Source organism: Sesamum indicum, linkage group LG5 (assembly GCF_026168435.1).
Source record: "Sesamum indicum cultivar Baizhima isolate 11 linkage group LG5, ASM2616843v1, whole genome shotgun sequence".
NCBI lineage: Eukaryota > Viridiplantae > Streptophyta > Magnoliopsida > Lamiales > Pedaliaceae > Sesamum > Sesamum indicum.
The window spans coordinates 14,325,649-14,347,069 of record NC_142661.1 but is presented as its reverse complement, the minus strand read 5'-3'; the positions used below and the strand labels follow the sequence as shown (position 1 = coordinate 14,347,069).

General features: G+C 34.6%; 1 protein-coding gene and 1 pseudogene across 1 annotated transcript; one reads left to right on the top strand and one right to left on the bottom strand.

Annotated features, from left to right (window-relative positions):
* Window positions 1-13: 13 nt before the first annotated feature.
* On the bottom strand, window positions 14-1,452 carry LOC148788163 (serine/threonine-protein phosphatase 7 long form homolog). The gene is made up of 4 exons (XM_088880374.1): window positions 1,108-1,452; window positions 582-919; window positions 419-506; window positions 14-328 (listed from the first exon to the last, which is right to left on the bottom strand). Exons 1-4 carry the CDS (start codon window positions 1,450-1,452, stop codon window positions 14-16), a joined length of 1,086 nt encoding a protein of 361 aa, XP_088736500.1.
* Window positions 1,453-6,096: 4,644 nt separating this feature from the next.
* Window positions 6,097-6,757, top strand: LOC148788162 (uncharacterized; annotated as a pseudogene).
* The last annotated feature ends 14,664 nt before the right edge of the window (window positions 6,758-21,421 follow it).

Sequence of the window (21,421 nt, the reverse complement as noted above, 5' to 3'; positions counted from 1 at the left end):
GAAAAACTATATTTTAATTGCCACCACGGTCAGTGACCCTCAGTGATTGCACATCGTTCCATTTCGCAATATAGTCTGCGTGAAACGTAGCCCAATTCATGTCTTGACGTCCCCGCCTGTCTATTGTGTGTAAATGACGCTCACTGATTAATGGGTTTGGGGGGATGTTTTGCACAAAGCCAAATTGACGGAGAACCCTCTTCGGGTGCTGCATCTCCACGATCGAATAATTGATCAATGGACAACGTATATGCCACGGTGTGCGCGTTGCATAAAAGGGCAATGAATCAAGATCGAGTGTTATATCATCATACGGAGTCCAAATAAACTACAATACAAAATATAGCGCCAGTCAATATATTTGAACAAATGCATCAGAAATACACTAAACGTAAAAAAAAAAATCATAACAATATACCTCATTAAATTGCATACGATCCAAAACATTCCTTATTATACGAAGAGCGTTGTGTGCCGTATGAGTACGGGATATATGATAAGACCACCTAAAATCAAAATTAAGAAAAATAAGTGAAATCAAAATTATTTATAACTGTATAAATAAATAAAAATATTCATACCGTGCAGCATATGGAGGATTAGGCAGAACATTGTCAGGGTCTATAATGGTCGGCATCAGTGTCGAAGATTCACTCGAGGGAATGGGGGCAAGTGTTATGATGCGAGACCATGCCCATATCTTTAATAATTGCATGGCACCGCCAATATTATTTTTCCCTCGTTGTGATGCTGTACATAGCTCCCGGTAGAGATATGCCAACACTGCAGAACCCCAATTTGATACATACTGCTCGTGTATGTTTTCCATATGCCGCAGATATAATAATGACACGGTGTTCCCCGTAGCATCAGGACACAACACTCCACCAAGAATGCACATGGCACATATACGTGCCTCCTGTAAGACAGCCTCAAACGGGCTATCATCATCACTTGTATTTTCTAATAAACGTTCATATAACACTAACAATTTTATTCTGGACCATCTAAATGCATCTTCATTGGGCATGAAACCCAACCATTGATGACAATAATTTTGCCACTGTTGGGTACTACACCTTGTATCTATCCCAGTAATAAGATTACCTTCCACCGGGAGTGCCCACATGATGGCGATATCTTGCGTGTTATAGTAGCTTCACCCACCGAAAAATGGAAAGTATGTGTCTCCGGGCGCCATCTCTCTACCAAAGCAGTGATCAAGTGGGTGTCAATTTCAACATGCCCACATTGCAAAACACCAAGAAACCCCATATTTTGGAGTACTTGTAAAACACGAATATGACGTGGTGCTAGTTGTAGGACGCGAAAAAAAGCAATATCACCACGTCGTACTGATAAAGTTGTATCCGGATTTTCGGACACATCTTCTGTTCTATGATTTAATTGCCCGTATAAAACACTGGTATCAATAGGGCCAAAATTCGACATTTTCGCTCTAAATTTTTTTAAAGACAAAGATGTAATAATTGTGCAAAAACAAGAACAAGATGAAGGAGAAGGAATTGTTGAAGAAGGAGGAATTGCCGAGCAAATTTGAAGGAAATGTTGAAGGAGCAAATGTGAGAATGCATGGTGAAGGAGGATTGCAGCTCACACTTAAATAGTGTGAGCTGCAATCAAATGTTCATATTCACGGGCACACTGTAGAAGTGTGCCCGTGAATATGTAACTGAGGCACCGCGCTTACCAAGCGCGGTGCCTCAGCCTGCAGCCTGCAATTGCAGGCTGCAGGTTTGACTACTTTTTTTTTTTATATTTTAGTGAAGAACCGCTTACTTTACTAACACATTTAAAATGGCTTTACTTTACTAAATTTTCTTTTTTTTGGCATTTTTTAAATAAAATCCCCGGTTTTCAAGGTCTACCCGAGTCATGATTGAGCAAATCGGTTAATGACCAACAACTATGATTGGAGAAAATTGAAAGAGCAAAGAAGGCCAAGTTTGGGGGATGGGCTCGGAGGCAAGGACATTCACTTGTTCTATTTTGACTAACACTAATACTCTCAATCCAGTGTCGGAGCATGATGGATGAAAGTTGGTATACAAGCTGCTTCATGAAACTAAGACCATGTGTCGGGCAATGAAGCGCACAAAAAAAATGACTAAAAAGACTAATGAGGTTAATGGAGGTTAAACTTGATACTACGTTGGAAGAAAAAATATGTGCATTAGAAGATAGTTCCAATAACAACAATTCATCATCTCGATCTAATCGACCAACTACCTCCAGAAGATTGTGAAAATAATTATGATCCCTCTTTATAAATATGGATATGTTAAAATATTTACACTTTTATTTTGAAGATGGTATTGAAGTATCTTTATTATATGTATTTTTTTGCTTAAATATTGTCATACTTGAATTTTATAGATTATTATCATATCAAATATAATTCTATGATTAAATATTAAATTTCAAAATCATGAAAAAAAGACTCTTGTAAAACCATAATTATAAAATTTTAAATAAGAAAATGAAATGAAAATTTTACGACAACTTTCATTGCAAATATCGTTGCAAGCGAAGAACGATTTTGCAATAGATTGTAGCAATATATATTGCAAAATTTGCAATGGGATGTCGTAAAAAATGCGTTGCAATTTTGCAACGACTTTCTTTGTAAATATTGCTGCAAATGAAAAATAATTTTTCAATGGATCAAATGAAAAACGATTTTGTAATAGATTATACCAAATATTTTCATTGCAAAATTTGCAATGGGATGTCGTAAAAAAAATAACTTCCGTTGTAAACATTGTTGCAAACGAAAAATAATTTTGCAGTGGATGGTAGCAAAATATTTTGTTGAAAATTTGCAATGATTGCCTTTGCAAAAAGTGCGTTGTAATGCTGCAACGACTTCCGTTGCAGACGAAAAATAATTTTATAATGAAATTGCCACAAATATATTATTGCAAAAGTTGTTGCATAATATGAAAAGTCAAAGTTTAGCAACACAATTTTCCACGGACCAAAAGCCATGCAAAATTTTGCTATGGCCAAAAAGTACATGATAATAATTGATAACTAATATCTTATTTAACATTTGTCATCATTCAATTAAGTACAATATTAATTTTTCTATAAATGTTGAGACTGCTTCATAAATATATATACTTGAAAATATAATTTTGAAGTAAATGAGTGGCCAACATGAATAAAATTCGAATGGACCACCATAATTATGAATTTGCTTCATATAAAATCTAAATTTCATCATTCAAGGGATTGAGAATAATGGGTAAGCTTTTTTTTTTTTATTAATATTTTTGGAAATATGTGAAAATGATTCTTGTAACAGGATTCAAATAAATTTTTAGTTGAATCTTTATTTTCAAGAGAAATCAGTTCCATTTTTCCTCTCATCTTTTTTTTTTTTTTGGTTAAACAACAAAGTTGGCCCTATTGTCCATTTGATGGACCATGATACAATTCCTTTGGCAGAGCAAAGCTTTCACTTCTTCCCTAAGCCTTGATGTGCAAAGAAACAAATCATCAATGTTTTCAAAATTGGTTCAAACTGGTAGATTTGACCGGGAATAGTCACGAGTTCCGACCGATTCATAGCTATAAACTCATTATCATAAATCTGCCAAATTCGGTCAGAGTTGGTCTGCTCGATAATTGGTCAACCCAAATTTTGAAAAAAAGAAGAAGGGAATTTTAGATTGAAAAATTGTAAGAGAGGAGAGGAACATAGGGTTTTCTCTTTTGCAGATGCTTCTTTTTCCTTGAACTTGAAATCCTTCTCCTTAATCCAACATTAAATCCAGATCTCCAAGAACAAGAGGATCAAAGCAAGAAGCTTCTTCAACTCCATTATAGGCACAATCCTTCAATTTTCTTCTTCATTTTCTCTTTTTCTTCCTTTCTTTTTCATCTTTTTTCTAAAATCATATATAATTGTTTTTTCCTTTTCTCCATTCTCCAATCGACCATGACCATACCTTTTTATGTTGTTGCTGCTGTCTTTCCACCAGCAACAACTGCATTGCTATTGTTGTTTTTAAGTTTCAACAACAATATTGAAACTTGAAAGAAGTAGAGCAACATTGGCAGTGACGGAGTTGCTCTATTCTTGCTGGTACTTTTGATTAATAATTTTTTGTTACTGTTGACTTTTAATTAATGTTGCTTTATTAATGATTTTTTAATTGTTGCATTTTTATAGAATTTTAAATGTATGATAAATTATATGTATCAGTTGATATATAATGTATTGATATATTATGTGTGTGCATATATATATATATATATATATATATGACATATAGCAACATTCTGATCAACTGATTTTTTAATTCGATCAGATCGGTCGGACCAATGACCTATTGCCTTATAACTTGATTGGTCCAATCTCCGATCTGATTCTAAAAATATTGCATACTGTGAACCATTGAAGTTTCAAAATCCTTCGGAAACTCAAACTTTGGACAAACAGAATATTTTTTGGATAATTGGGATAGATGAAATAATGATTATATTCTCGGCATTTTTGGTAACTAAGTTCTTATTGGATCATATTTAGAATCACAATTATACTTGAACTTAAACACCTCAATAAACACCTATATAAGAAGCTTAATTCGGTGTTGACCAACCGTCATAGAGATAAGTAATTATAAGAAGGAGAAATGACATTTTTGGTCACGACAGGCTCATTTCATTTTTTGTCACATTCATTACAGAAATAACACTTTTAGTCCCGTAACTTATAAAAATTAATGCTTTTGGTCCCATCTACTTTTCTGTCTATAATTTAATGGTATAATGCACGTGGCCATTAAGTATTTTTGGTTGAAGAAAAAATCAGCCCTTCTTCAAATAGTAGCATATGAATGCTCCATTTGACATACTTGATTCACTAGTGGAATGATAGTATTTAATTCTTTGATTCTTTGTGCTGCTTACTTGGCTTGAACTTATAGCAATATGAGAAGGATGATATTTAATTTTTTTCTAAGAGAAGAGATAAATCTCCCTTTCTTTGTCCTAATTTCCTTTAAGATTTATTTTTCACTCAAATATAGTTATATTTCCCTCCAAAAAATGGTTTTAAGTTGGAAAACACGCTATTTTTTTCTCCAGCCAAAAATAATTAACTGCCACATATTGGGCACGTGGTTTACATCGTTAAATTGTAAGCAGAAAACTGGATGAGGACCAAAAGTACAAATTTTTATAAGTTACGGGATTAAAAGTGCTAATGACATTCTGAATGGGATAAAAAATAAAATGAGTCTAACTTATGAGACTAAAAATGCTATATCCCCATTGGAAGAAACTATTATGCTCCATCACTTGAATATATTTAGTTCTTTAAGTTTTTGTCATGCCCATGAAGTGTTTGTGTTAATGTTTTATAGAACTTTTATAGCATATATCAATTTAACAAGAGGATTTAGTTCCTTTTTAAATTCAATCAATTCATCACGATAATACTTCATAGCATATAATTTTAGACTTTCATAGCTTTTCTTTCAAAATTTTCGCTTGCTTCTGGCAATTTTATTATTGATTAAATTCTTTCAGACGTTTGTTGCTTGGACTTTGTTATTTTATCTCGTCTCAGTTTCTTGTCTTCAATCACAAAAGTCATACCAACTTTGCAATGACTTTAGCTGGGAGTTGGTTTAATCAAATTGTCAAGCTTTTGATCCGCTATTACCGTCGACAGCACAATACTTTCGTGTAGAAGGTAAATTAGCAACTTTCTTTTGTCTATTCATCTTTCCAATTGAATTTTTTAATTGAGCTCAGCAAAGGGGATCCATCACGACATTGACTTGGCATGACCCACATCAAGCGATCCTCCACAATCTATATAATGTTGTTTTTGTATAGCGATGGTGGGAGGTCTCTACTAATTATCGTCTACCTAAGCTACTACAAAATGAGAATGCTACATGTGATGAATGGAGGACTTTCAACAACACAACAAGATGGAGAATTGAGGCCATCCAAGTGTTTGAGATAGTACTAATAGAAAGCTTTTGAAAAAAAGCAAGAGAATGTTGTGCAGTTATGGAGCCTTTAGTGAGAGTCTTAAAGGCCGTGGACTAGGATAAAATGTCCACATTGTGTATCATCCATAAAGCAGTGGATAGAGCAAAAATAGCCATAAGAGCAAGTGTTAGAAAGTGGGAGATATACTAGGAGATTATTGATGACAGATGGTATTGGCAATTGCATGGAACTTGCATGCACTAAGTAACTTTGAGCTTTGTTTATTAATTTTATGATATGAGTAAAATCTTATTAAATTTATTTTTTGTTTTCCTTTTAGGTTATTTCTTCAATCCAATTCTTCAATATTCAAACATTTGTGTGTTTCAAACGACGGAGGTTAGACGAGGAGTCAAAAAAGTGATTAAAAGACTCAAATCGGATTTAATTATTCAAGCTAATGCAATGAATGAGGTAACAAGTGTTATATATTTCAGCATATATTGGAAATATTTTCTTCTTACCGAATGTGCATACTTCTATTAATTGTAGATAAGTATATTTGTTGATAAATTGGGAGAATTCAGAACTCCACTTGCGAGACAAGCAGTATCTACGACCTCTTCCAAACATTAATGATTCTAAATTATTCTATATGTACAATGTTTAAAAATTTACGTGACACCTAAGATTCTAAATATAAATATTTTTAGCTTAATGGTGGTATAATTACGATGATGAAGCACCCAATCTTCGAAAGATAACAGTTAAGGTTTTGAGTTAAACATGTGCATCATTTAGGTGTGAAAGAAATTGGAGTACTTGGTCATTGATTCATACTAAACTGCGTAATTGTTGGACAATCAAAAAGTTGCATAAGTTGGTGTATGCTCATTACAATATGCGATTAAGAGTCAGAAATTTGATGTATCAAAGGAAAGATGATGACTATTATAGTCCAATTGATCTTAATCATATCTTTCATGACAATGATATATTGGAGGAGTGAACAAGGGAGGGATAAAAGCTGTTGCTACTTGAAAATAATTTAGATTGGTTAGATGAAGAAGGGCATAGGGACAATGTACCGAACAATGAAGATGATGATACTTTACTTCCTTTGTCTCGTTGGTTTGTTCAACAGTCATGAAAAGGGAAAGGTAAACATGTTTCATCAAAAGAAAAAGCTAAACAAGTCCCGTTCAAGGACAAAAGTACACAAGTTTCATCCTCAGGAAAGGATAAACATGTTTTACCCTCCTCAAACAATCAGAATGATAGTAATGACGAAACTGCTGAAGATGATGATAATGATGATGGTGATGACGACGACGACAATGATGGAGATGGAAATGATCACAAAGAAGCCCAACAAAGTCATGGCATGACATAGGTTGAAGGAGATGAAAATTATTATTCAACTCAAGACACAAACCACGGGCACCGCCCCTGATTTGAGAATCAATGTCGGTTCCTATTCAATTTGACAGATTATCCAAGTCAATATGATGATTCTCAATTGCAAATAATGCATGCTCCAACATTGTATTCAGTTTTCAGCTTCTGTATGAATGGTTGACAGTTGGACAATGTAAGTGTAGACATCATAACAACACCCCTAAATATTTTATAGGCGGATTTCCTAATTGACAAACCATTAATTGATGCAATTCAACCTCCCAATCTGATGTGCTCTTTGATAGAATAAGCTAACTCTTTTTCTAGATGAATTTGCAATCCCGACCGATTGCCAACTTCTCCAACCCCTATTTAACTATAACCAATGATGTTGTTGTAGCTGTGCTAAATAGACGAACATCATCGACAAAATCTATCATAAACAAGCCAATATCCACATTTCCCGTGGTATAAAAATGTTATAAACTGAACAATCAACCCTCCTAAGGTAGGCATGAAGCACTTCCATAACAAGGGCAAACAGATAAGAAGAAATTAAGTCTCCATATCTCAATCCTAGCCCCTTAGGAAGAAAAACCCTGCAGCTGACCATGCACAGATACTGAGAAACGCATTGTGGTGATATATTCCCTAATCCAGCTGATAAACTTATCATGAACCCGAGCTTGCACAATACTGCAAAGATGAATAGCCATTGAATCAAATCATATACCTTATGTATATCAATCTTAACCACACATCTTGGTGGCAAGTGACTGGGATTATATCTTACTAGTAACTCCTGAGCAAGTAATTAACTTATATAGGACATTGCAGGAGGAAATAGGCCTGAAATCCCCTACAGTCACAAGCATTAATCTGTGCCAGCATTCTATCAGACTCTTCTTGAGTGAGACGCCTATCAAGAACTTTGTAGATGGTCCAACGATAGCCTCCTGTCATTCTCAAAGCACAATTTATTTGCACAATAGTAGATTAATTCTCCCCTTTTTATTTCGTTTATCTTATGATTTATTTGAGTTATTCTTTTTCTTCATGAATTGAATTAAATCTACCATTTGTGCTTCAGGAGGTTGCAACTTGATTTACTTCACATGTCTTCTTTTTTAGGTGAACAATACTTGGTCATTCTTGACAATGAAAGTCAAACAGTATAAAAAAGGCGCAATTTTGGTGATTTACTCTCCTCTCAGCAATTAGAAGACCAATCCATGTCCGATATTAAGTAACTCGTTTTTTCTCTTGGAGCAAAATAATAGGGATTAACTTTACAAGCTACCCATCATGAGTTTTCTTGTCATCAACAATTAAATGAATTTACTCCTTTACCAACTTTGAGGCGTTGCACTATTGAAGATTAACGCTCCAATTTGCATTGTCTTCAATAATGCAATGGCCCAAAGTTGGTAAAGGAGTAAGTTCATTTTATTGTTGATGAGGAGAAAGTTCATGATGAGTAGATAATAAAGTCCTCTGGTTGTTAGTTGATTAGGTGAGGGGAAATAGTATTTTTTATCCCGTAAGTTAGTCCTATTTTACTTTTGTTCCAATTCATTATGGAATTAGCACTTGTTGTCCTATAACTTACAAAAATTAACATTTTTGGTATCGATCCACTTTTCTGTTAGTTTTTTTAACGGAGATGGCCACGTGCACAAGGCGTTTGATTCTGTGTGTTGGTGGAAAATTGCCGCCATTTCTTACTTTAAAAAAATATTGGGGGAAATATAACTACCATTGAGGGAAAAAAAACAAAGGTTAAAGAAAATTAGGGCAAAAAAAGGGGTTTTCTCTACTTCCTAAAAAAAATTCAGTCTAATCCCTCCTACATTTTTGTAAATTAAAGTGAATTAGAAAATAAAGAATCATGTCTTCCAAAGTGAATCAAGTGGACCGAATGTTATATGGTGCTATAGGTGAACAATAGCCCCTAGAACCGTACGGCTCGAGAAAAATAATTTGATTTGAAGTTTTGTCTATGTATGCAATTCGAATAAATTAAATGATAAATGGGGCCTATAAAATCAATTAGACTATGATTTCAGTCTTTTTTTTCCTGAAAATGAAAAAGAAACCATTCATACTCATAACTCAAGTTAGATAACTCTCAAGTAGCTTAAAGGAAAATTTTTTAGTCAATTTCATTTATTAGGTGGTCTTTAACCCCTTTTGTTTGTCTAGTTTAAAATTCTATTTGGATTCTTTAGTCTGATCCAATTATTGGGATTATCGAGACAATTCAAATAGTGTTTCCTTGTTCTTAGTCCTTTATTCTTGTTTTAAATTATTGGGTTTTGACACTTCTTTGGTGCTTCTTGATCTTTTCAAAATGGCAACAACATACCTTTTTTTTTTAATTTTTTCTTTCAAAGATTCCTATGGACAATTGATTCCCCAGTAATACACTTTGAATCGAAAAAGTTTGATCAATTTCAGCAAGTTTTGCTTTTGAACTGGAAACTTGCTCGAATTGGATTTGTTTCATTTCTATAGCTGAAAAGATACATTTATGTGACCAACTCCACTTCCAAGAGGGACTTCTACCAATGAAGTATTTGGGACTTCCTCTTACTCATTACGACTCACTATTTTGAATTGCCGACCCTTACTGTTAAAACTGGATCAGCACATTAAAGGATGGGAGGGCACAACTTTATCTTATGCAGGACGAGTACAGATTATTAAATCTGTTCTTACTGCCTTTAGTATCTATTGGGCGTCCGCTTTTATTCTACCTAAAGGCATCATTCGAGAAATAGAAAAATGACCTCACCTTCCTATGGAAGGGATCATCTGCTAGAGGGTATGCAAAGGTGGTATGGGATTGCGTATGTCATCCTATTGATGAAGGTGGTCAAGGGATTCAAGATATTGCTACGCTTAACCGCGCACTTATGGGACTCAAATTGTGGCAGATTATCCGCGGTAACGGCAACGAGCTTCTATTTTGGTTGATTGGATATATCATACACGCCTGAGAAAGGTTACTATCTGGACGGCCCCTGAGCGAGGGGGTTCTTGGGGTTGGAGGAAACTCCTTCGCTACGGCCACTTCTCCGGCTTTTTATTCATTATTTCATAGGGGATGGAACTACTTTTTCGCTATGGCACGATCCTTGGCATGATCTTGGTCCACTCATCCAGCAGTTTCCGCAGGGCCCTTGACTTATAAACACCATGGAGACGGACAAGGTTGCAGTTTTCCTTTTAGATGGGCAATGGTGTTGGCCCTCTATCACCGACACTCACTCCCTAAAGCTCTTGCATTCTCTTCCACCCAACCATGGAGGGGCTGATCGTATCCTTTGGCGGCCAAGAGATACACAACTAACAGTTGCTATGATGATTCGTTCACAATAGGGTGAAGGGCCCAAGGTAGGTTGGTCTTCACTATTGATGGGCCGCTTCAAAACCCCTAGACATACTTTTGTGTTATGGCTGGCGATCCTTGGTAGACTCTCTACTATGGATAAGCCTTGGTTGGCTCATATTAATAGTTCTCGCGTATTTTGTTCTGATGGTGCTGATGAGACACATGATCATCTTTTTTTTCGCTGTACTTATTCGCGTGGCTGCTTGACGGTGATTCGACGCACACTTCGATTTGATTGGCCAAACCGAGTTTGGGCTACTGATGTGTTATGGGCTGCTTGCAGATGGAGAAGCAAACATTATGTTTCTACGGCCTACCGCGCTCTTTTGGCCTCGTGTGTGTACCATATCTGGCGTGAGCGCAACATTAGGCGATTTGATGGGGTACATAGAGATACACGCACTGTGGGTGCGCTGATGGTTTGAGATGTGCAGCAGATGATTCTTAGTGTAGAATTACCTACTGCTATTAGCACTTGTGCGCTTTACCGCTTATAGCGGATTCCTTGGCTTGTCGAGAAAACCGCTTAGATTAAGCAAGTTGTATTGTATTATACTTTTTTACTTAATGAAAATTACCTTTGTCGAAAAAAAAGATACATTTATGAAGTTGTTCCAATTGATTGATTGTCATTAACCTGCAGATACTCGAGCTCTATTGTGGACTATTTACAACCTAACAATAAACGAGAGGTTCAAGTGTAACAGAACAAACAATATCGAGCCAAGAACACCCTCATGCCTAGATAAATTAAAAATGGTGGATGTAAAAACCCACAAGGGACCGTGTTCTACAAGTGCATGTTGCTTTCTACAACATCGTTTCAAATGAAGTTTTACCAAAACATTCCTATAATTAATTTGGAATTGGTATGGAATTGATTAAATTATGAAATCATAAATTGTCACTGGTGCAACTATCCATAGACATGGTAATCTAGACTTTTTCTTCTATATATGATATGTGGGACGATTTTTCTTAAAATGTCTTAGCAAGACAACATCTTCAACATACATAAATAATATCTAGATATAAGAAAGAAATAGCAATATATAAACAAACAATTTTTTGAATCTGCATCTTCAAGTAACTCAATAGGATATATTAAACGATTTCCTTCTTTTTGGAGTACCAAAGATTCCACTTTCAAGGAATCATTAAAAATATTTATTAAATATATTTATAATTTAAATTGAAAAAAAATTCTATTTAGACATCATTATTTAATTTGATTTCATTTGAAGAAAACTAGACAATAAGCATCATGTTTGTCCTCATAGGAAGATAAGTCTTTCTTTTCTATTCGACTACTCACTGATTTAATCTAAAATGGAAAAAAAGAAGAAGAAATAAATCCAATTTTTTATTTTCATGAGATGTATGAAAAAATAATAAAAATTAAGTTACGAAACTAAAAGTACTAATCCCGTAACGAATAGGACCACGAGTGAAACATGCCTAGCTTATGAGGCCAAAATGCTATTTTTCCTAATTTCTTATCAATATAACTGCAGGTGTAGGCAAAAGAGCATCAAACGAAGTGGCATGGATAGCAGAATACCAACCCTTTAGATCTCTATTAGTAATAAAGTTATTAATGGACTTCGATATGTCTCGTGCCACGAAAGGATCTACCTCAATATGCTTCGAATCACGAAAATAATATATTAACACATCTATAAATCTTGAACTTTGATAAAAGTGGATCATAAATGAAAAGATTATAAGATGATTCAATTTAATACATGACCTTGAAATAAATAATATGCTTCTTCTTGGTAAGGGTCTTCAAAATTCTTTGGTTCTATGGAATATCATAAGATGCAGGAGATTGCATCTTTTTCACAATTTATATGCCCATTTTACCTCGTTTTAAATTTTGAAGATAGCAAACTGGCTTTACCTGATATGTCAAAACAAACAGTTGATCCTCATACCAAAGTTTACACACACACACACACTGGTTATACTTGAATACCTATCGTTTGAATCCAAGTCCTATCAAATCGCATTTGAAAATAAACACTCTTGTCATAAGCCTGTCTCTGGTTTACAAATCGCATTTGAAAATAAACACTCTTGTTATATATTTTACATAAAATATATTTATACATATGGAAAAATTTGCATGTGTTTTATTTAAACATACATATTATACATAAAATTAATATTTTTGTAAATTAAAATAATAATATAAATTTTTTATACATATTTTAGAGTATATATAATTAGTAACACATATTTAACATTTGCTACACCTGCACATATAAATTGTCTAATATTTTTAAACGGGAAAATAACAGTTCTCATCCCCTAATTTAGGGGCTTTTCACATTTGGTCTCATTAGCTACATAATTCTTATTTTTGGTCCTGTAAAAATTAACACCTTTTAAATTGATGAAAAAAATTATAATTTTAGTCCTTAATTTGGGGGTGGCATTTTTAGTCCTATGAATAAATTCGTGCAGGACCAAAAATGCCAACTTTTCTTGATTTATATGGGTAAAAAATATTAACTTGTAAGGCAAAAAAGTAATTTAATATGTATGAGGCACACATTAAATAAATGCAACCCACCGGGCAAAATCGTGTTTTGGTACCATTAAAAAAGCTCGGTTTTGTTTTTGGTACCACAAATTTTGCAAGTTCGGCTTTTGGTACCATTAAATCAAAAATTGAACATTTTTTGTACCAACTTAACAGTAGAGACCATGTGCATGGCACATGGGCCTTAACGGCCGTCAAATCCCTTCAAATCACGTGCCAATTTTGTTGACCTCTAAAGACCAAAAAAACGGGCAAAAAAGTACAGAACCCTCTTTCATTCCTCCAAAGAAGAACTTTCCCCCTTTTGAAAACTCTAACCTCAAAATTGAAGATAAATTCGAAAATTAAGCCAAATATTTAATTGAGAATTTGAATCTGAGAGCGAGGAGGCTGGTGTTCGTGGTTGATTTGAAGACATGGTGTTGACGCCCATCCTTCGACCCGATTCATTGGTGTCAGATGGTGTACCAGATTATGGTGAGTTTTTTTTCTTCTTCTAATCTTGTTGATGCTTTGTCTAAAACGTAATGTGCCTTTTTTGCTTCTCGTTAATTGTATTATTGTTTATAAATTCTTGAAGTTAATTCTTTATAATGATATTTCTTTATGCCGAATGCTTGTACTTGGTGAAAGTTGAGTTCTTGTTGTATACATCTCCTCGTTCCAGAGCAAAGTTGAGTTCTTTATGCAATTCATGTGCCTCAGCTTTTTAGTGTTTGATTACTTGAAGCGTAATTTTGGTGTTAGTGTTTGATTACTTGAGTTTTGTTAGATCTATCTCAGTTTCCTGAAGCATGATATTTGATTCGAATTTTTATGTCTTTATGATTATGATTTAACTTAAACTGCGGCTAGTGGTTTTGGGAGCTCATTACATGCAAGTGGACAGTGTTAGTGCATTAGATCTTGTAAAAGATTCCTTGAAGATTACTCAGCAGTTTACTATCTTTTCTTGAACTTGTGTTCTGTTGGTCTGATAATAAGCTTTTTAGTACTCTGCTTTTCTCCAATGAAATTTATAACGACTCCCAGAATGCTTTTTAGTACTCTGCTTTTCTCTATGTGTTTTTATGCATGCATATAATTGGAGATGTTATCCAATGTGAACATGTCCTTGCTCTCAATTGGGTGAAATTCAGTTCATACTTTATTATAAACCTTAAGCATCAACACTTAAGTAGAATTGTAACATTGGCTGTTTTGGATTGTCCATCATAAGTTATCATATGGCAAATGCTTTTGTCTGTTATGTACTCTGTAGAATTACATTCTATAGCATAATAGTAAATCATGAATCAGAGTGCAGTAATGAGTGTTGTGAATTGTTATTGTTGTCTCTATCCTATGATTGATAACCTTTTTCTAGTTTAATTGGAACTTCATTAGCTATGTATTGTAAGTTTTGCAAGTCATTCAAGTTTTTGCAAGTCATTCCAGTTTTGCAAGTATTTCTTTGGAATTTGTCATCTTATGTTTAAATATTTCAATTTGTTATATTTGCAGGTAAATATAAATTTCTTATCAGCTTACAGATTTATCATGGAGGTAAATTGATATTCCATCTTGAAGCTGAGTATAGAGGGGGTATGGAAAGTGTGTTTGACTTTGTTGATAAGGACACTTTTTCAATGCAAGTACTTGACAAGTGTTGTGAACAGTTGGGCTATTTGGGTAGGAAAAATACTTTAGAATCGATATATTAAAAAAGTTTAGAACATTATGCTTTGAAACAGACCTTTTTCAACTTATAGATGGCCATGGGGTGAGATTAGGGTATACCTTGAAGCAGTTAGAAGCCCCATTGTTGCTGCTGAAATTCATGGGGGTGATAAGGGTAAGAATATTGCGACTGAGGGAATAAATACTATGACTGAGGGTGATAAGGGAAAAAAAACTGTGATTGAGGGTGATAAGAAAAAAATACTGTGACTGAGGGTGATAAGGGAAAAAATACTGTGACTGAAGAAGAACCTGTTCAATATAATAGAGACAAAGGGAAGGGTGTGATAATAGAAGAGAGTGGGGATGGTGAGAGGGATGACGAAGATATGAGAGAAACTGAAGAATGGGTGGCTGATTTTGAAGATGACTCGTTCGATGGAGATGAAAGTGTTGATTATGATGAGGATGATGAGTGCTTTGATGAGAATGTAGACAAGGATGCAGAATGATCTGGTATATTGCAAGATACCTTTGAAGATGAGATGCGGTTTGACAGTGATGATCATACCGATGGTGATAGCCCAGATGAATTTGATAGTCAAAAGAACAGCGATGATGATGTTGTTGGGAAGGCGCCATTTTTCTGTAATGATGACAAATTTGATCCTAGATTTGCATTGGGAATGCAATTTAGTAATAAAAAGGAATTTCGGGAGGCCATTCATTCTCATGCCATTATGACTAGAAGAAATCTTGTGAGAACAAGAAATGACAATAAGAGGATTTATGCAAGATGTAAGGCCGACGGGTGTTCATGGCATATTAATGCAGTGAAGATACGAGATGAATTGGGATTTCAGATCAGGGAGTACAATCATGTGCACATTTGTGGGTCCAGTTTCAATGTGAAGAATGTGAGGATAAATTGGCTATCACAAAAGTATGTGGAGGCATTCAGATCTGATCCCAATAGAAGTGCGAAAGGTTTCAGACAAGATGTAATCAGACAGCTACGCTGCAATGTGTCTAGGGGACAAGCATACGCGACAAAAAGAAGATGTCTACAAGAAATACAAGGGGATGGAGCTGAGCAATATGCAAGACTGTGGGATTATGCTGGTGCTTTGAAAAACAAGAATCCAGGCTCAACAATAATCATGAACCTAGAAGATGCTGATGCAATAGGAAAGAAAAAATTTAAAAGGTTTTATGTGTGTTTTGCAGCAGTAAAGAATGGATTCTTGAGTGGATGTAAGCCTTTCATAGGTGTTGATAGCTGTCATTTAAAGGGCCCCATGGTGGTGTTCTACTCACATCAGTAGGTGTTGACCCGAATAATAACCAATTCCCACTTGCATATGCAGTAGTTCTGAGTGAAAACAAAGAAAATTGGGAATGGTTTCTAACATTATTAAAGGAAGATTTGAACATTATAAGGGATGATGCCTACACCTTCATTTCAGACAAACAAAAGGGCATTTTACTAGCATTTGAAAAGGTTCTTCTTGGAGTAGAAAACAGATTTTGCGTGAGACATCTTCATGGTAACATGAAGACTGCTGGCTTCAAGGGGTTGGGGTACAAAAAGGCTTTATGGAAGGCAGCAAAGACTACTACAGTCAGTCAATTTCAAAGAGCAATGCAAGACATAGCTGAGTTGGATGTAAGATGCCTTGAGTGGTTGCAAGACAAGCCAGCCTCACAATGGTCAAAGAGTCATTTCAGTACGTACCCGAAGTGTGATTTTCTGCTTAACAACTTGTGTGCTTCAACAGTTGTATCCTCGAGGCAAGAGAGAAGCCTATATTGACAATGTTGGAGTGGATAAGAGAGTATGTAATAACCAGAATGCAACAACTTAGGGATAGGGCTGAGAGGTTGTGGGAAGGTAGGAAATTATGCCCAAGGATAAAAAAAATTGTGGATAATAATCTGAAAAAAGCCGCTGATTGCATCCCAGTGAAGTCTGACGACATACATTATGAGGTACAATGTTTTGATGGTGCAAGATACACAGTTGACTTGAAGGAAAAAACTTGCTCTTGTAGATCATGGGATTTGACAGGTATCCCATGCAACCATGCAATGAGTGCAATATCTGCACAAGTTCTGGATCCTGATGACTTTGTGCACAAGTGTTATAATGTTGACACTTTCTGCAAGGTATATGCACCAGCAATCATGCCTCTTGATGGACTAGAAATGTGGGAAAAAGCTGGTTACATTCCACCTGTGCCTCCAAATTTTGGGAGGAAAAAGGGGAGGCCTGCAAGGGCAAGAAGATTGGAACCCGACGAGGTTCGGAAGGGCAAGAAACCTGCAACTATAATTGACAAATTGCCAAGGCAAAGAGGAAAAAGGATATGCAAATTCTGTCATCAAGTAGGACACACCACAAAAGGTTGTAAGTGGAAGAAATTTGCTGAAGAATTTCCAGTCGATGATGGGTTTGAGCAGGCTGTAGCAACTGAACATGTAACAGCACCTGTACAACAAGATGAGGTGATTGTGAATGAAGATTGCCCCTCAGTAAGCCAACCTGAAGTAGTTAGTCAACCTGAAACTGATGGTTCTGTAAGTTTTCATTATTTTCATTTGTTTACTATTAATATAAAGTTATGATGTTTTATTTTTTCTATTCTAGTGTTGCTATTAAGTTTTTATAATTAAGTAGTTACTATTAATGTTGTTATTCATGCTATTCTGATGTTGGTGTTAGTGTTGTTGTTCATGTTTCTATGCTGGTGTGGTGTTGGTGTTAGTGTTGTTGTTCATGTTTCGATGCTGGTGTTGGTGTTGGTGTTGTTGTTCATGTTTCGATGCTGGTGTTGGTGTTGGTGTTGTTGTTTATGTTTCTATACTGGTGTTGGTGTTGGTGTCTTTGTTGTGGTTTCTGTTCTAGTGTTGATGTTAATGTTGTTGTTTCATATTACAGGGACAAGTTCAAATTGATGTCCCTGTATTAGTACCAGCACCACGTTTCATGCATGCAAGGGTCAATATTAGAGCACCACCACCTATGGTAGGACACCCTCCTGGTTTTGTTTCTCGTCCCACACAAGGTAAACAATTCCATATTAAATTTTATCTTGCTATCATAATTCTGTTTCATATCTAATCAGCCTTAACTTGAATCAGGTCCTATTGGAGATATCATTATACAGGATGGTAAAAAATATATCACTTTATCAAACTTGCGCGGTGTAATGACATCTTAGAAGGCACAACTTAAGGATAAAGGAAAGAGAAAGATGTAGACAAAAAAGTAGAGACTTTTTGTATAGGTTGAAGTTTTTTTGGCAGGTTATTAGTGAATAATTGTGCATTGCAATACATCTCTTTTGTCAAGTGGGTTTTGTCAATTTTTTGTCAAATCAGGTTTAATGAGCTCAAATCGTGTATTTATAACCAATATGCATGCTTCATGTTTATGGATTTTATCTTTTCTTTTGAAATGTGTTGTATTACTTATTTTCCGTCGCACATGACTTTATGGGACCAAAAAAGTTTATTTTTAAGTTTAATGGTACCAAAACACAAAAGAATGTTGGAAGACTATTTTTCCCTCCTTTTTCTCAGCCTCACGTGACTCTTCCCGCCAATATTGTGGGGTTAACGGTCGTTAAGATGCACATGGGCTCTACTGTTAAGTTGGTACAAAAAATGTTCAATTTTTGGTTTAATGGTACCAAAAGCCGAACTTGTAAAATTTGTGGTACCAAAAACAAAACTGACCTTTTTTAATGGTACCAAAACACGATTTTGCCCGCAACCCACCATACCATATAACTTCCAACATTACTATAACTACCAAAATATTAATTTTCTAAGGTAAGCACTATTCATTGATTGTGACTATTTTTCTTATAAAAGGACCTTTCGAAAACCGCATTTCAACTGGTGTGCAATTGTGACATAGGTAAAATTCTCAATTTTATCCCTTTGTAAAAACCTTGACCACATCATCCCTAAATTATAGGACTAAATTAAAATGCCAACCTCTCCTAAATTATAAAACTAAAATTGTAATTTAATTAGGTTATGTGCCAGTTACATACAATTTTTCAGTCAAATTGATCGAAACAGAACGAAAATTATCAAATTTTAAAGTCATAGGACTAAATTACTAAAATAAATTCGTTCAGGATAAAAAATACTACTCCCATAAGTTACAGGACTAAATTTTTATTTTTCCTAAATTGATTGATAAATTATATGAACTTTGAAAGTCCAAGTTGTGTAATAAAAACATATTGGTATAAGTTACATTTATTTCGAATTGCATATGTAAAATTCGTATAAATAGGGTGGTCTAACATTTTTTAATCATAAAGATTATTTATACAAACATGTTCATTAATTTATCTGTCTCTATATACGTTTAGTTAGACAATTATAAGAATTAGAGAATTTGATATTCCAAACTTCCATACTAGAGAAATTATACAACATTTTTTCTTTAAACATATATACAATTACACTAGCATTTTTTGGATGTATAAAATAAATAAATCCAAGGAGAGATGGATTATGGAGTTGAGAGGGTGTCAAGAAATCTTACAGTATTCATGAACCCCTGAAGATCTGCTCCAAAACCTAACATTTAAAGACAAGCACAAAGGCATATAACTAGAACATGTACAACAAATTAATGATTTGTGTATATCACAGTACTAATTGGAAAAGGGTTAGATTCACATAAACTTTTGTTGCATATAGGGAGTGTTGAAAATGGATTCTGATTATCAGGACAAGGAAAATGCAATTTTAGTGCTGTAATACATAGGAGGTGGCATTACTAGTCCTGCATGAGTTGCTTTTTACAATGTAGTGATGTGATCTTAAAATTTTGACAATTTTAGTTCTTTTCTACTAGAATTCCTGATTTAATTCGATGGAAAATTGCATGTGACTTGATCCAACTAAATTGGAGATTCCAGGGAACAAGGACTAAAAAGTTGTAAATATTCTAAAATTACAGAACTAAATTGTGAGAATCAACTCGTGTAGGATCAAATATGCCACCCACCCTAAGTTAAAGGATTAAAATTGCATTTTCCCTTATCTGTGATTTGGGAGATGTATATTCTGATCGAAATATAACAGATAATGTCTGTGGTTGATGTATAATTTTATTTTTTAAAATTAAAAAAAAAATGGAGTGTGGAAAACCTAAATAAGGGGATCGAGATAGAAAGTGATATTGGCGCGGCTCAATCTGAGATCGTACTTTACCAACTCCAAACGTGTAAATCCGTCTTCGGATTGAACCTCACCAATATCGCTTTCTTGCCACAACGATGCTGGCAAAGTATTCCACCTACCTGCAAGGCAACTTCGAAGTGAATACAAATTACACCATTGAATAATTTTCAACAAAAAAAGAATTAAACAGCTTGGAATAGAAGGCGATTATCACAATCTCGTTCGTTGTTGTTAGGAAAAAATTACTGAAAAAATTCTCAGGTACTGATATCGCAAATCATAAAAGAGAAGATGAGTTATAGAGCTTAACCATTTTTAGACAAGGGAAGAAGATGAATATATGCACTAAAACGAAACAATAATTTGAAATTCTCCTCACCGAACATGTCTTAATTTCAAGAATTGGATCACTGTATAATATATAGGCTTCGTACGTACCACTCAAGAACGACACAACGGCCTCATAGATTGAACAATAAAAGAAAACACAATCATCATTTGATGCTTGTGGGAAGAACAAATGGAATCATAGTACGTATTTATGAGGTAAGAAAATGTGTTTGATCATTGCAGAGAAGTGGGAATTAATGAAACAGTTTTTATGGTGCAAGAAGATAACTTTCATGCATTCAGTCGACTTAGCATATCATCATCTTCAAATATATATATATATTTCAGCAAATAATTCTTTTTTTTAAAAAAAAGGAAAATAGAAATTCAAATAACAAAAATATAATTTGAACAGATTAATGATCTGGTCAAAAGTTTATTTACTTGTAATAATCATACATGATGCATGGCCGATGTCGAATATTTAAGAAATAACATTTCTTACTAATTATGGAAAAATCAGGCAAGAAAATATAAATTGAGGTAAGAAAAAGAAAAGAGAGAACCATGAGATGATAGAGAGAGAGAGAGAGATAGGGGGAGAGAGATAGGGAGAGAGAGGAAATGAAAGAGGAATATATATATAAGGGCACGTAGGGTTTTGCATTGGGATGTGAAGGAGAAGAAAGTGAGGACAATGATATCAAAGGGGAACCAATCTCACTTTTAGGGTTCTCATGCTTAGTTTCTACTCAAATGCACCAAAAAATTAAAAAAAAAAAATAAAAAAATAGAACAAACACTTTAATTCTTCCTTCTTTTGCGCATGCTGCTGATGCACCTCACCTCAGACCATATCAGCAGATATTCTTCATCCCAAACAAACCCCTTTTTCTAATGTACTTTTGTCT